Source organism: Echinops telfairi, unplaced genomic scaffold (assembly GCF_000313985.2).
Source record: "Echinops telfairi isolate 266 unplaced genomic scaffold, ASM31398v2 ScPeMD7_11;HRSCAF=52, whole genome shotgun sequence".
Taxonomy (NCBI): Eukaryota; Metazoa; Chordata; class Mammalia; order Afrosoricida; family Tenrecidae; genus Echinops; species Echinops telfairi.
In genome coordinates this window covers 39,939,178-39,953,605 of record NW_022103908.1, presented here as the reverse complement: position 1 = coordinate 39,953,605, position 14,428 = coordinate 39,939,178, and the positions used below count along the sequence as shown (strand labels likewise).

The window sequence follows — 14,428 nt, the reverse complement described above, 5'->3', positions numbered from 1 at the left end:
CTTCGCAGTCTCACCAGCCACTTCAAACCTTTGAAGAGTGGTTTGCTTTTAAGTCTACGGCAGAGTTGTCTTCAAGCAAGGCATTACAGAATCGCCACTGAAGGTGGGACACGCTGAATGAGTGTGTGGGTGTGGAGACACTCGCTTCAGGCTTTTCGGCTACCCGCTCGCTCCTCCACTTTGTGAGACAAATCATAACAGCTCGCCAAAACTAGTTGAAAGTTTTATTTATATAAAATTCATCAAGAACATAAAAGATTGAGTTTCTTAAAAAAATCTGCAGTTATTTACAGCAGTATTGCACAAGTAAAGTGGCAATTACCCTGTCAAAATTCATCAGTGCAAAACACAAGTAAGCCAGGGAAATTGCAGTACAAATGCTACATACGCTGGGTCCTAGGAAACAAGTTAGTGATGAGTCAGTATACAGACAGGTCAGTGCTATTTATAAACGGGTACCTGATGAGTCTCGATACAGTAACAAGTGCTCACAGAAGCTGGACTTACACTGGGGAGCTTCTGGAGGCTGACAAGTCCACACACAAGCAGTCAAGACACAGAGCCGGGAGCCTGAGGCTGCTTCTTGTACATGCTGTCCACGGAAGAGCAGGGGCTGCCTGGGCTGACCTAGCGTCACGTGTGAACACATCCAAGCACACGCAGGCACCACACTAAGTCAGCAGGGGTGAGGGAACCCTTTTTGCACAGAGCTACCAGCTGTCTCCCAAACAGCTTCCATGAGCTTTCCTATCTCAACACCTAGTCCATCCACTGGTGCCCCCACCCCATGCCGGCTTCTCTCAAAAAGGATGAAGACCCAAGGGGGAGGGCATCCACTTGAAGAAGCAGGCTGGTCAAACGCAGGCATGGTTCAGGGGGATCGGGGCTTGTACAATTGGCTCCCAAGGACCACTACTGGTCCATACCTCAAAGAATTGATTAGGCATTTGGCAGGGAGGGAAAAAGCCAGTTACCAACAAGGGGGGCTCGTGGTATGAGGTGGTCCTGATGTCACTCTCAAGAGCAGCGGCCACACTGCCAGGCCAAGGGGGTCCTGGCCGGGAATCACTCACCTGGACCTACGACCCCACCTGGCCTTGGTCCACCTCAAGGCTAACCTCTGAAACGGGCACCTTTAAAATTTCTCTGAACACTAGGTTGTCTGGGGGTGGGGGGCTATTTCACCCCCAACTGCTGAGAATACGCTTCATTTTCAGATACGGCCTGGACTCAACCTGATGTGCTTCTCTGAGGAGCTGGCCGCTTTGCAACAGAGATGCTGGGGGACTCTTGGGGTTGCATCTTGTTGTCTGTCAGAATTACAGTCACCCACTGGCAATTCAACACGGACTTCATTAACAGGACAAGGAAACTCAAGAGTGCCTGCCCATCTGACCATCGAGTTATTGGCAACCGGAGACGCCAGGCCCGCACTGAGCTGACCAACCATCACTCGGGACAGCAGGGCTTGGGGGTGGGGCAGGGAGTCAATACTCTTCAGAACGTGAAGGCATTAAATAAGCAGAAAATAAATATACATTATTTTTTTACAAGTTACAGCATTATGAAACAGTAGGACACATCATTACACAGAAAGGGAATCTCTACAATATTTACAATCCTCAATTCTGAAAATTTTAAGGAAAAAAACTGATTTTTTTGTTTGTTTTTTTACTTCTTTATGCTGTACAAATTTTTACAAGAAAGGTAAAAGGAAACACAATTGCACACAGACATTTTGGCTCAGTTGGTAAAGAAAATATGACCTCCTAATCTAATAAATAGTCAAAATATATACACTATTAAGAAGGGGGGAAGCCGGAAAGGGGGGGGGGCACAAAACACTTTCTGCTATACATTTGTTTTTGATCAGAAGCAATTTTACACTGGTTTCTCCCCAACCAGAGAAAATCCTTCACAAAATCAGCTGTGCAGGGGAGGAGGGGGGAGGGCAGCCTTGGGAAGACGCAGCTTCCCGAGGCGCTGCGTGTTTATTGCATTTCTGGTCTAAGCCACAGGGCACTTTCTACACACCTCGTGTGGACAGAGGGTGTCAAGGCACAAAACCCGCATTCAGTTTTCTCAAAAAGTGGGGGGTGGGTGGGGAATCTAGTTATTTCCTTCTTCTACCTAGAAAAACATAGAGGCGGGGAAGGCAGGGAGAGGCATACCCGTGGGGGGAGACTTTCTGCAGGGAGGCCTTGGGGCAGACACACACTGTACAGACGGCTGTCATCCCGCCGATATCCCATTGGTAATACTTGCACAGTTCATAGGGTTGCCTATTTCCTCATGGGGGGCTGCCACGCCAGAGGGGGCACAGTCCTGGCTGAACAGAGAGTACAGTGCTCCAGCCAGGGAGACAGACTAGCACGTGACCGGGGTGGGGGGTATCCTGGGGGCACAGTGGCCCAGAACCAAGTATGTCTTTGGTGGGTGTGCTTAGCGGGCCCTGAGGCTGACCTCCCAACATCCCTCCTGACAGCCCAGGGTTCTGTGACCCTACAGGGGGGTTCAGGACACATCGAGAACACAAGCAAAGATCCAACACAGCTTCAAAACAAACAGGACAACTTTCAGGAAAAAAGGGAAAGGTTAAAAAGAAAAAAGGTGAGGGGCAATATTTGCCATCAAACTGTCTCTATCTAAAGGAAAAAGTGAGTATTCAATATATATATATAATTAGGAGGAGACAAGTGAATAAGTTTTCCATGTATTTAACCCTATGAAAACACTGGTCCTCCACACGGCAAAACACACACACACGACCGCTGTTGGCACTCATGACTCCTTTGAAAACTCATACTCTTGTCTTAAAAAACCTTCTTAATGGTCTGAGTTTCCAAAAGATTGCTGAGGATTACAGGGTTCACAGAATGATCTCCCCACCTCTCTCTCACTACTCCCCAATCCAGGGTCCCCCACCAGCTATCAGACAGAGTGCTGCGGCTGGGGAAGGGGTGGGGGGCAACCTGCTCCCTGCTGGGGAGGGGAAAGCACAGAGGCCCGGGATGCACCTGGCTGTCACAGAGCAATGGAGAATGCAGGATAGCTGTCAGAAGGCTGAGGGCCTACGGCAGACTTCTGCCCGCCCAACCAACTCTCCTGCTGTACTGGTGAAACCTACACTTCAAGATGGGTTAGGAGGACCACCACCCAAATCCCGGGGCACTTCTGGTTGGGAGGACTCTAACTGGCCTAAAAGCCAGGGCACGCCGGACCCCGATGGCAGCCTGTGCTGCCCCCACTCCACTGCTCACTGTGCAGGGGCAGTGCCCGTCCGAAACCCTGTGCTGGACTGAGCTGCATTGGGGGCTGGGGGGTGGGGTGGGCTGGGGACTAGCTAGGACTCCACAGGGCAGCTCACGTGTGACAAGCCTGCTCCTAGGAAGGCCAACAGTCCCATGGGTGTGAAACGTTCACACGTGGTTTGCGTCCACAGACGAGGGGAGCTCACACAGGAGGCCGGAGAAACACTCACCAGTAGCCTGGAATCGTGCACAGAGCCAACTGCACTGAAAGAGGTAAGTGGGCATTTACAACACGGGAGCGGTGGTCAGCCCAGGCTGGCTACGGACCCTCCGCCCTTTACCCGCCCCATTGTCACAGGGACTCTTTTGGTATAATAGTCCTATTTAAAAAGAAAAAAAAAAGTCAAAGAGGCAAAGCCAGGGAGTGGGAACATGGGGGGTGAGGGGGGACGGGGCATAGCATACCTCTCCCTGTTTAAAAATGCTGTACAGTAATCTCTAAAAATAAACTAAGGCAGCTGTATAAAGTAGCCGGCTCAGTCTCCACTGCAGAGTTTACATAATCCTCTGAGTGTAGGCAATAGGTTCTTAAGATTTTAGTACAAAAATCATTCAAGAGTTTGTCAAAAAGTTTCCATTTCCTTTTTGAAAAACCTGCCCTTATTAAAGAAGGTAAAAAAAGAACCCACACACACACATACACACACACACACACACACACACACACACACACGCACGCACACCACATGTACATGTAAAAACACCATTCTTGCATAAAATCGTTTCCAAAAAAGAAAAACCATGATTTGTACATTAAAAACCAAACAAAAACCGAACATCCTCCCTCATTTACATTCACAAGGACCTTCCACTTGAAGCCTGTGCCAAGCGGTAATGCGCCAGGTGAAGTCCAGACTGGCCCGGCATCCTCAGCCGCCCGCCCCTTGCTGGGGAGGGACCTCTGGTGGCACAGGATCAGCACCGGGTGAGGGCGGGGCTCGGCCTCGCGGTGTGGACGTGCACAACGTCTGTGCATGCCTGCACGCTCACGGCGCCCGTCACTGCATTCTCCACACCAGGCGGATGATGTAACGTAACAGTCGCAGGAGGACCATTTGCGGGTGGTCTTCGGCTGCTTGGTAATTATTCAAAAGAACCTGGAAGAGCAAAGAGGAACGTGTTTTTTAGTGTCTTCGTCCTTATTCTTTTTTGAGGGGCGAGGGTCCGTATTTAAGTGAGCAGGCAATCCCTTCTTAAGAACTACGGAAAGCCCCCCTCTTATAAAGATCGCCGTGCCAAGTGCTGGCCCTTCCCTGAGAAAGCCCACTCATCTCTACCTCCCCTGCAAACACAGGACGCGCCAAAGGATGTTTGTCTTCCTCGATCAAAAGAACAATCAAGACACTATTTGGGAACCTCACAGAAAATCCCTGAAGCCCCATTCTTAGTCTTTCTACAGCCCCCCATGCCCCACGGGCCGGAGCCACCTTGTTCAGCAAACGGGCCCCATGCTGAGGACAAGCACCGTGCGGCTGGCTCCGCGGTGGTGCCTAGGTGCTGCAGCAGGCTATGCTCTGGGCCGCTATGCAGGTCAGGCACTTGGAAACCACCCAAGGTGGTTTTCTACTCCCCTGGAAGTCAGTCTTAGAAACCCACGGGGCATTTCTACCTGACGGGGTCAGAGCTGACTCAACGGCAGTGAGGCTGTTGGTTTATTTTTACATCATTGGTGTTGTGTCCAGTGAGTGGTAGGGAACAGAAAGGGAGGAATGAACTTGGTAAATCTGAAGCAACAATCCTATGAGCCAAGTTAGTGACCTTCAAATATGTTTCCGATTCCCACAAGGGTGAGTTTTCTGGTAGCTGTAATTTATTTAAGAAACCAGTGATTTTGGTGCAATTTGCCCAGGGAGCTAAATAAGGTGCAGAGGCAGTGCCAGGCCCAAGCACCCTGCCCCTTGGGAGGCTCCTGGGGTAAACGCTGCGGCCCAGCCCCATGCCCACCATGAGACAGGCGGGAGGGAGGGAGTGGCCTTGTCTCCCCATATCCAAGGCCAGGGAGGAGCAAAAAGCATAAAGCAAAAGAAAAATAAATGTAAAAGTTGTTTTTGCAGTGTCTCACGATACACGAGGGGCTTCAACAAAGTCCAAGGATGGAAAAAAGACCACAGGGCTGTGGACCTTTCTCCCTGGTCTGTCTCACGCTGGAATGCTCAGCTTCACACAGCAGCTGCCAGCTGCCGCTGAGTCGAACCCTGAGGCCAGGCCTTTGGTAAAGGAAGGCGAGAACCCGACCACTTGGACACCACTGGCCCCCCTCTGGCCCCTGGATGGGGCTCACTGTGAGGCTGAGCTCAGAGCAGCCAAGCAAGGGAACACAACACTTTTGCCCAAACATGAGGAGCTGCAACCCCTTCCTGTCCATGTCTGAAAACCGATATTGGTCCTTCCCTGTTAATGCACACTTGAGACTAAGCCACTAAGGCCGTCTACAGTGCAGGACAGACCCCTTTCTCCTCTGGGGGGGAGGAGGCGCTTCCGCAGAAACCCAGTCAGGAGTCGGGTCCCCAACCACTGTCCCAGGCAGGGGCGGTGCCACCAGCTGTTGACACAGCTCCCGGGAGCTCCCGACATGGGATGGTGATAAGGCCAGGGCAGTTCCCTGTTTCCTTCCAGAACCCGATGGGAGGAAACCAGCTTTCTGTGAGCAATTCCTGCGGAGGCCCTTCTGTGACCACAGCCTGCGATTTTTATCTTTCTTTTTCTTTCTTTCTTACGTACACGATTGCTTTGTTTTGATTTAACTTTCGTAATTACTCTGCTTCGTCTACGTGAGAATAATTTAGGGGAAGGGTTAATTTTAGTTTGGCTAACATTAATAAGGTTGAAAGAGGCTGATTCAAAACCTAACCGCAGTTTGCTGAAATGAAGAAACTGTATGCAGCGTCAGGCTGCGCCACCACTGCCATGCCAACCCGATGCCCCTGCCGTGCCTGGGTCCCTCGGAGGAGCACACACAACACGGACAGGAGGGCTGGGCCACGCTGGGGACAGACCCCAAATGGCTCACGCGGAGCCAGAGCGCGTGACCCTGACAGAACTCCAGCCCCTGCTTCCCAAGCTGCAGCTGCCGGCACCCTCCTCCTGTCTGCACAGTTCTGCTTGCAGCCCGGGGGTGGGGTGGGGGCAGACACCGCTTCAGTCCTCCACTTCCCAGTTTCTTTAACAAAAGAAAAACCACAGCTAGGAAATGTTGGCAAAGGCAATGCCTGGTCCCCGACACAGGAAGCTAGATGGTACAGAAGGTCGATGTGCCCCAAGTCAAGGCCGCACAACCTGGTAAGCGGCACCTGCTGGCAGGGGGCCACTTTCAGGCTGGCGAACAGCTGCCCGTGGGCAACAGTCCGCGGAGGAAGCCAGGGCCACGGATTCAGAAAGCAGCCCCAGCTCAGAAAATGTCCCCCACAGCTGGCCCTGCCAACTCAAGCAGCCACTGACTCAGGGTTGACAATCCGCACCTCAGCAAACGGGGCACAGGGTCAGCTCCCGTGTCTGGCCCACCAACCTGCTGCCCTCTAATGCCTGCAGGGCTGGCAGACGCACATGCTCTGGTCGAGAGCACCGGTCGGGGCAGGTGGCACGAGGGCTGCAGCTGGGTGCCCACACCAGGCAGGGCGACCACCAGCCCGTGCAGAGGCCAGCAGCTGGTACGAGAGCACTGCTGGGTCGGAATGAGGAACTGTGGCTGTATCATGCCAGTTGCTGCACCAGGGGCTGTGTTGCTTTGTGGGGTGAAGAAGTCAGGATTACAATCAGGCAGTGTCTGCATCAGAGGCTTATCTTTGTACCATCCTCCCGCTGGGCCCATCTCTGGAGATGCTGGGTTAGACAAAGAAGAATGGGACATCAGGATTGGTGGGAGGCTCATCCACACCCGGGGAGATGCAGGTAACACAACCTCGTGCTTGCTGAAAGTGAAGAGGCTTGAAACATTTGCTGACGACGAAGATCCACGAGTGTGAACACGCCAAGACTTTCAGTACGGATGACAAACCAACAAAAGGCAGCACATCTGGGCCAACAAGCAGCACCGCCACCAACAGAGACTATGCAGAGGTTGTCAAGGGTTTCTTTGTTCGGGGGTTCACAGCTCTCATGGAAGCAGCGGTCGAGAAGTCGATGGAGGCGGTGCATGGGTTAAGTCTGTCACACAAGCCCTTTAAGGGGGTGGGGGGGGGGAGTGGCTAAGCGCTAGGCTGTGATCCACTCATATGGTTGGCAGTTCAAAACCACCAGAAGCTCCAAGGGAGAAAGACTGGGCTTTCTACTCCTGTAAACTTTCTACTTCTAAGAAACCCACAGGGGGTGGGGGGTGTGTGTGCATGTGTGTGTCACTGTGAGTGTGCCTTTGAGGATTAAGGTGCCTTTGACCCAAGCCATGGCATTTTTAACAGCCTCCTATGCATGTGACAGGTGGATGAGGAAGGAGGACTTGGGAGGGAAAAGCGGGTGCCTCCCAACGATGGTGTTGGAGAACGTGAACACAACACGCCACGCTCTGCCCAAAGAACAGGCACAACTGTCTGAGAAGCAGCACGGCCGGTGTGCTTGTGGGAGCCAGGGTGGTGAGGGTGTGTCTCACCGACTCAGGACATGCCACCAGGAGGAACCATTCCCTGGAGAAGGGCATCAAGCCCGGCAAAGGAGAGGGCCAGCAAAAAGGCGGCCCTCCACGAGCTGGACCAACACCGTGGCTGCAGCAGTGGTGCAGCAGTGGCAGCGGCGAGGATGGCGCATGAACAGACAGCGCTCCCTGCTGCAGCACATACGTACATGTCAGGGGGCTGCACTCAAGAGTCTCGTCAGCAAAATCACACGTGCCTCAAGGGAGAGCATCCTGTCTCCGCAGCCTTGAATGTGACTCCAGAACGGCTGGGCTATGTGAGGTGTGACATCGATGGCCACCAGCCGTGCCCCTGATCATCAGCCCCTGCTTGTCCACCTTAGTGTCGGCCCTGGAAACACCCTCTATCTGTGTGAGAGACTCCTGCAGCCCTGCTGCTGGCTGGCACCACAGCGAAGGCCAACTCAACTGCAGGGCGTATGTGTACACCCAACTCAATGCTAAAGTCACTCCCACCAAGTTCAGAAAAGGAACACCTGAAGGGACCCTATGGGTGCCGATGGTGAGGGAGGCAGTGTGCAAGGGGTTGGGGGATGCCGCCACTGAGGCCAGGAGGCACAAGCATGCCATTTCCCGACATCACCGGTGCAAGAGCGCCCACAGGTGCTGGTGAAATATGATTGCGCACACACGGAAGGAGAGTTAAGATGCTCAGGACCCATCCTGCCACACCAGGAGGATGGCACCCGCTGGAGGCCATGCCCCACGAAGAAACGAGAGAGGATGACCATGATAAATGGGGCGGGGGCGGGCAAGCCAAGGGGTTGAAGCATGGGGGAGGGGGTGGAGGGCTCCCAAACGAATCCCTGCACTGAGTTTGAAGGAAGAGGAGTTATTCAGTAGGAACAAATCCGAAAGAGGGCTCCAGGTCGGGGATGGACACATGCCGAGGCAGGAAGGCTGGAGGAAGGCTGCTCCGAGTCGCAGCAGACAACACCGTCAAGAAGGCTTGCAACATGGTCAAGCGTTGGACTTCTCAAACTATACCGCCTCACAGGATGCATCCATCCGGGCGGGGCTTCCCCGGCCTGCCTCCGCACCACAGGCCCAAGGCTTCCCCCTTCTACAGATGGAGGCCTGAGCTTCGGAGCTAAGAAAAATGTCCTCTGACCATCCATCTAAGCTTCTCGAAGATGAGTGAATGAAATCCATAGAAACCGAAGTAACACAGTGTAGCCCAAATCAACGAACCAAAGGTTGGTTCTTGGAACAGCAACAAAGTGGACAGACCTCTCCCTCCCCACTCCCTCCCTAACCGCGACTCTGACTCACCACAACTCTACAGGACAGGACAGACGTGCCTCATGGGCTTCAAGGTCGGAAATCTTCACAGCAACACAAAGCCGCCTCCACTCGAGCGGCTGGTGGGTCCAGACTGCTGATGCTGCAGTTAGCAGACAACACTAGCACCCACTAGACCCCCAAGTCTCTCTCTAATAACCCCCGAGGGTCAGTTAATGTTCCAAACAAAGAAACGCCCTTTGAGGTGGTCTCTAGTCTCTTTAGACAGGGCATTCTAAATGTTTTCTTAGGGGGTCCACAGAGCGTAAGATACAAAGAACCCTGGCTCTCTGGGGTCACAGGGGCGGGAGGCAGGGTGTGGGGGCTGTGCCATGGGAAAGCACTAGAGAAGGCAGTGCTCTGCTGAAGGACGGACAGGGCTGGAAGGGCAGCAAGGCGGTGCAGGGAGCACAGGGCAGAGCCCGGCCTTGCTGGGTGCCGGCGGCAGCTGCAAGCAGCCCACAGCCGGCAGCCTCAGCCCAGTTCCGTCTTCCAGTTACATCTGGAGCAACCACTGAGTCCCAGGGAATTTTTTTTACAGTCGGAGGCCAAAATAATCAAAGAAAAACAATGCTCTCTTGCTCAATCCAGGGAAGCAGGTGCTTGGAAAACAAAAGTGACCTGACCCGAGCTGCCGAGGGGACCAGCCGTGGAGGCAGTGGATGCCTGGCTGCACTGCACTGGCCTGGGGACTGGGCCTCTCTCTGGACATGAGCACCCAAGCTCAGGGATGAAACCCACCGCTGATCAAAGACTGAATATATGCCTGCCGGCCTCACCCCACCACCACAAGCCAGACAGGAGAGCAGGCCGAGGGAAGCCCGTGGGGAGCACGGGATGGCCAATTTGGAAGGCTGCAGGGCCAGGAGGCCCGCCCTACCTGAGACGCTTCACACAAGGTTCCAAGAAGGGAAAAAGAATGGGAGAGGGAAGCCCGCACCTAGCACCCCAACTCTGGTGCCTCAGTGCCTGGGAGGCTGTTCTGCTACCTTCTCAGTGCAGGGCCAGCCCTTACCTGCCACGTGCAATGGGCACCTGGGCAGAACACCCCTCAAGTCTGACGGAAGCCTTGTTTTAGGCTGAGATAAGGTCACAAGCCAAGTGTGCAGAGCAAAAGATTATGAGCCACCGAGTGATTCGTACCCCTCCCTCGGGGCAGCCAGCAGCGCCGACTCTATTACACTCCAGGCTGTCCGGGGCTGGGGGCCAGAGAGCTCAGGGTGGAGGGCCAGGGGCCAGAGAAGAACGGCCAGGGCTGTAGTCACGGCATCCGTCAGAGTGTGTGGGCACTTGCCATAAACACGGGGGACCGGTGGGACCTGTGATTCTGTGGGAGATTCATGCCCCTGCCCTTCCCCATGGGAACATTATTTTAAATGGCGACTGAGTGAGACAGAGGCCAATCAGAAAGAAGCCCCAGCAAGTGAGGGCTGAGTGCTGACATCTTTCGGGAGATCGGGTCATTTCTGCCAACAATCACGTGGCATCTCAGGTCTGGTTTTGATGAACGTGTGCTGCTCCAACCACAGAGAAGCTGGAGACTGAGCTCACGGGGTGCCTGTGGCGAGAGGCTCCTCAGATGAAATATCAGACTAAGGCAGGGGCACGCTGTCCCGAGATGCCCCAACTCAGAACATGGGAACAGAGGCGTCATGCTGTTCAATCACAAGCTCTCCTCTCCAGCCTTGCTCCACGGGGACACATCCAGGGACGAGTGGGGAGGGGGCTTGTTATTCCTGTGGTCTACAGACCGGCCAAGCAGTTTCCTGCTCATCTCCTCCCTTAAGAGATTAAAAGCCCCACTCAGATGCCCAAGAAGCTGTGATGCAGCCCTAGGAGGGCTTAGAATCCAAACCCCAAACTGGGTTCCTCCTGCTCCGAGGGAAGTATCTGTTGAAACCAAAGGCCTGTTTGAGGTAAGTGATGCACAATGGTTCATGCTGTGAAAACAGTCAGCTGGCATTGGGCCTCCACTCAAGTACTCCCTCAATGCAAAAACACCGTTCTATGAACCTGGCATTCCATGATGCTCACCTTCCTGACAAGATCGCTGAAGACAAATGGGTGCATAAGCAAATGTGGTGAAGAAAGCTAATAGTGCCCGGCTATCAAAAGAGATGGGGTCTGGGGTCTTAAAGGCTTGAAGGTAAACAAGCGGCCAGCTAGCTCAGACGCAACAAAGTCCACATGGAAGCAGCACACCAGCCTGTGTAATCATAAGCTGTCGAAGGGATCAGGTATCAGGCATCAAAGACTCGGAACAAGAAAACATACTGTGAATGGGGGGGAGTATGGAGTAGAGACCTAAAGCCCAATCCGTACAAAATTAAGCATCCCCTTACAGAAGGGTCCCGGGGAGGTGATGAGACAGTAAGGGTGCAGTATAGCAACGATAAAACATACTTTCCTCTAGTTCTTTAATGCTTCATCCTCCCCACTATCATGATCCCAATTCTACCTTACAAATCTGGCTAGACCAGAGCATGTACACTGGTACAGATAAGAGCTGGAAACACAGGGAATCCAGGACAGATAAACCCCTCAGGACCAATATTGAGCATAGCCATACCAGGAGGGGAAGGGGCAGGTGAGGGGAGTAAAGCGGAGCTGAGCACAATGATCTACATATAAGCCCCTCCCAAGGGGAGGGACAAGAGAAAAGTGGGTGAAGGGAGACACTGGACAGTGTAAGACATGAAAAAATAATAATTTTTGAATTATCAAGGGTTCGTGAGAGAGGGTGGGTAGAGGAGGGAGGGGGGAATGAGAAGCTGATACCAAGGGCTCAAGTAGAAAGAAAATGTCTTCAAAATGATGATGGCAACAAATGTACAAATGTGCTTGACACAATGGATGAATGTACTGATTGTGATAAGAGCTGTCTGTACGAGCCCCAATAAAATGATTTTTAAAAAATTAAAAAGAAAACAGGGCTAAAAGTATATAAGGTGTGGGGCAAAACTCACGCTACTTCATAGGCTGGGTCTAGCTTTATTTAGTATTTGCCATCCACAGTGAATGAGGGTGCTGGCAGAGAATACTTTAAAGAACCACGGGCTGCCAAAAGGGGCGGGCAGATGAGTCTGGAAGCGCAGTGCTCTGAGAGGTGGGGGGGACACTCGTCTCATGTACGTTAGACGTGCTGTCAGGAGAGACCAGTCCCCGGAGACGGACATCGTGCTTGGTGAAGTGGAGGGGCAGCGAAAGAGAGGAAGGCTCTTCAGGGGATGGGTGCCGGGGGGCTGCATCGGGGGCTCAGACCAAGAACTGTGAGGGCGGCACAGGACCCAGCAGCACTCTGCTCTGCCGGACAGGGTTGCTGTGAGCTGAGTCCACTTGATGGCCTGGCAGAAATGACATCCCAAGGATGGTAGTTACATAGCTGGTGTCAGTTTGAGACTAAAGGGTGAAGGGGTGGAGTTTAGCCTCTCAATTGATGACCTCCTTTGCAGGCGTGACAGCTCACTGGTAGTGGAGCACACACTCACGCCCTGCGAGACAGGCTTGCTGGCGAGACACATGGAGCTACGCTAGAGCCCTGGAGCTGGAGGAGCCACTCGGAGATGCCTCTACCGCCACTGGATCCACAAGACTTCCCACCCACTGGCCTGTGATCTTCCTGCATTCGGCATCATTGCAAGTGTTTCATGAGTCTGAAGAGGACTTTATAGATTGGTATCAGATATATGGGCTAATATCGGACTTATGGACTTGAATATTCAATAGCTCTTATATATGTAAAGCTCCTTCTTATACACATGTGTCTATGAATTTGCTTCTCTAGTCTACCAGGACTAATACATCAAGTTTTCACTATTCTATCCAGAGTGGCTCGGAAGCTCCTTTATTAAACTCTAGCATTCAATTAATGGCAGCGTCTACAGAACGCTGTCTACACACACACCCTGAATTTTGACTGTACAATTCAGACTTCGCTCTTACCCACAAAGTCCCAGTGGCACATCAGGCTGCTAACAGCAGGGTTGGCGGTTCAAACCCACCAGCTGCCTGGTGCCCGCAAAGAATTACAACCTCAGAAACCCTACATAGGGTTGCTGGGAGTTGGAACTGACTAAGAGCAGTGGGTTTTGGGTCTTCTTCTCGCACACCATCTACAGAAGTGACTGTTGTGAATGCAAACAAGGCTCACACAGCACTGGGACTTCGACTCGTCAGGAGGGAGCACAGAAGGCAGTCAAGCTCTGGCAGAGGCTATGCGGTGGGAGTGTCCTGGCAGGTGACGGATGCGATCGCAGGTCGTGCTCCCCGTGCCAGCAGCAGAGCGCGGCCCTCCAGGCTGCACAGGGGCCGCCTGCTCGCACCTGCCCTTGCCTGCACAGACACACTGCTGGTGGTGGTTCTAGTTAAAGCAGAACCATGAGAGAGGGTTTTCATTCATTTCTCGTCCTGTCTAAAGTCAGTCTCAGCTTTATGGGCTGCTATCCATTGAGCTCCCCAGGTCCCCATCTGGCACACAGAGCAACAGGGTGGACAGCCTGACCACCCCAAGAAAGCCGTGGGAAGTCCCGGGGGCTGCCCAGAACTGGGGAGGACTCCGCTCTCAGGAGGAGCGTTGGAGATACCGCGAGGAAAGCACTCAGCTGCCAGGCTGAAGCGTGGTGGTTCACACCAGCTTTCTCCACTCAGAGGGGAAGCTGTCTGTAAGGGTTTAGTCTGAACCCACAGGGGCAGTTCTACTCTGTCCACAGGGCCCAAGTCAAGTCGGAATTAACGAGATGGCAGGGAGTTTGGGTTTGTTTGGGCTGGAGCGCGGGTCTTAATCTGAGGTCAAGTGCCTTTCCATTCTGAAGGGCCTGGTGACACATACCAGACCCCCCATAGCCTGGACCCCTCCTCCCTCCCAGTGGGCCCATTAATGCAGGGCTGGTTTATGGTGGGCACACAGCGCTCCATGCCTGCCAATGCGGGCAGACAGGCGCCACCAACTCAGCCGTGACCTCCACCTGCCGACACAATGTCCAGCGGATGGGCCAGGGCTGTGTAAAGAACAAAAAGACAGACACCTGGATGCCTGGTGAGGATGCCCCCTCGAGGGAGGAGGAAGATGAAGAGACGGCGGCCGCAGGGGCCTCACGGTGCGAGCTGCTGAAACACGGCGTGCACACCGTGTCCCCACTCGGCGGAAGGCACGGTGCTTGTCTTCCTCACACATGCCACGTCAAGATGCAGCTTCCTTCCGTGGCTCTCCCCG

General features: G+C 53.4%; 1 protein-coding gene across 6 annotated transcripts in view; it reads right to left on the bottom strand.

Annotated features, from left to right (window-relative positions):
* Positions 1–210: 210 nt before the first annotated feature.
* Positions 211–14,428, bottom strand: part of BCL2L11 (BCL2 like 11) — a 48,670-nt gene continuing 34,452 nt past the window's right edge. For 5 of the 6 annotated variants that reach the window (XM_045287158.1, XM_045287161.1, XM_004707928.2 and 2 more), the window contains one exon: positions 211–4,408. In XM_045287158.1, coding sequence (XP_045143093.1) covers positions 4,310–4,408 — 99 coding nt within the window. In that variant the 3' untranslated portion in view covers positions 211–4,309. The remainder of the gene's footprint in view (positions 4,409–14,428) is intronic. The other variant, XR_006679805.1, reaches the window with a different exon arrangement.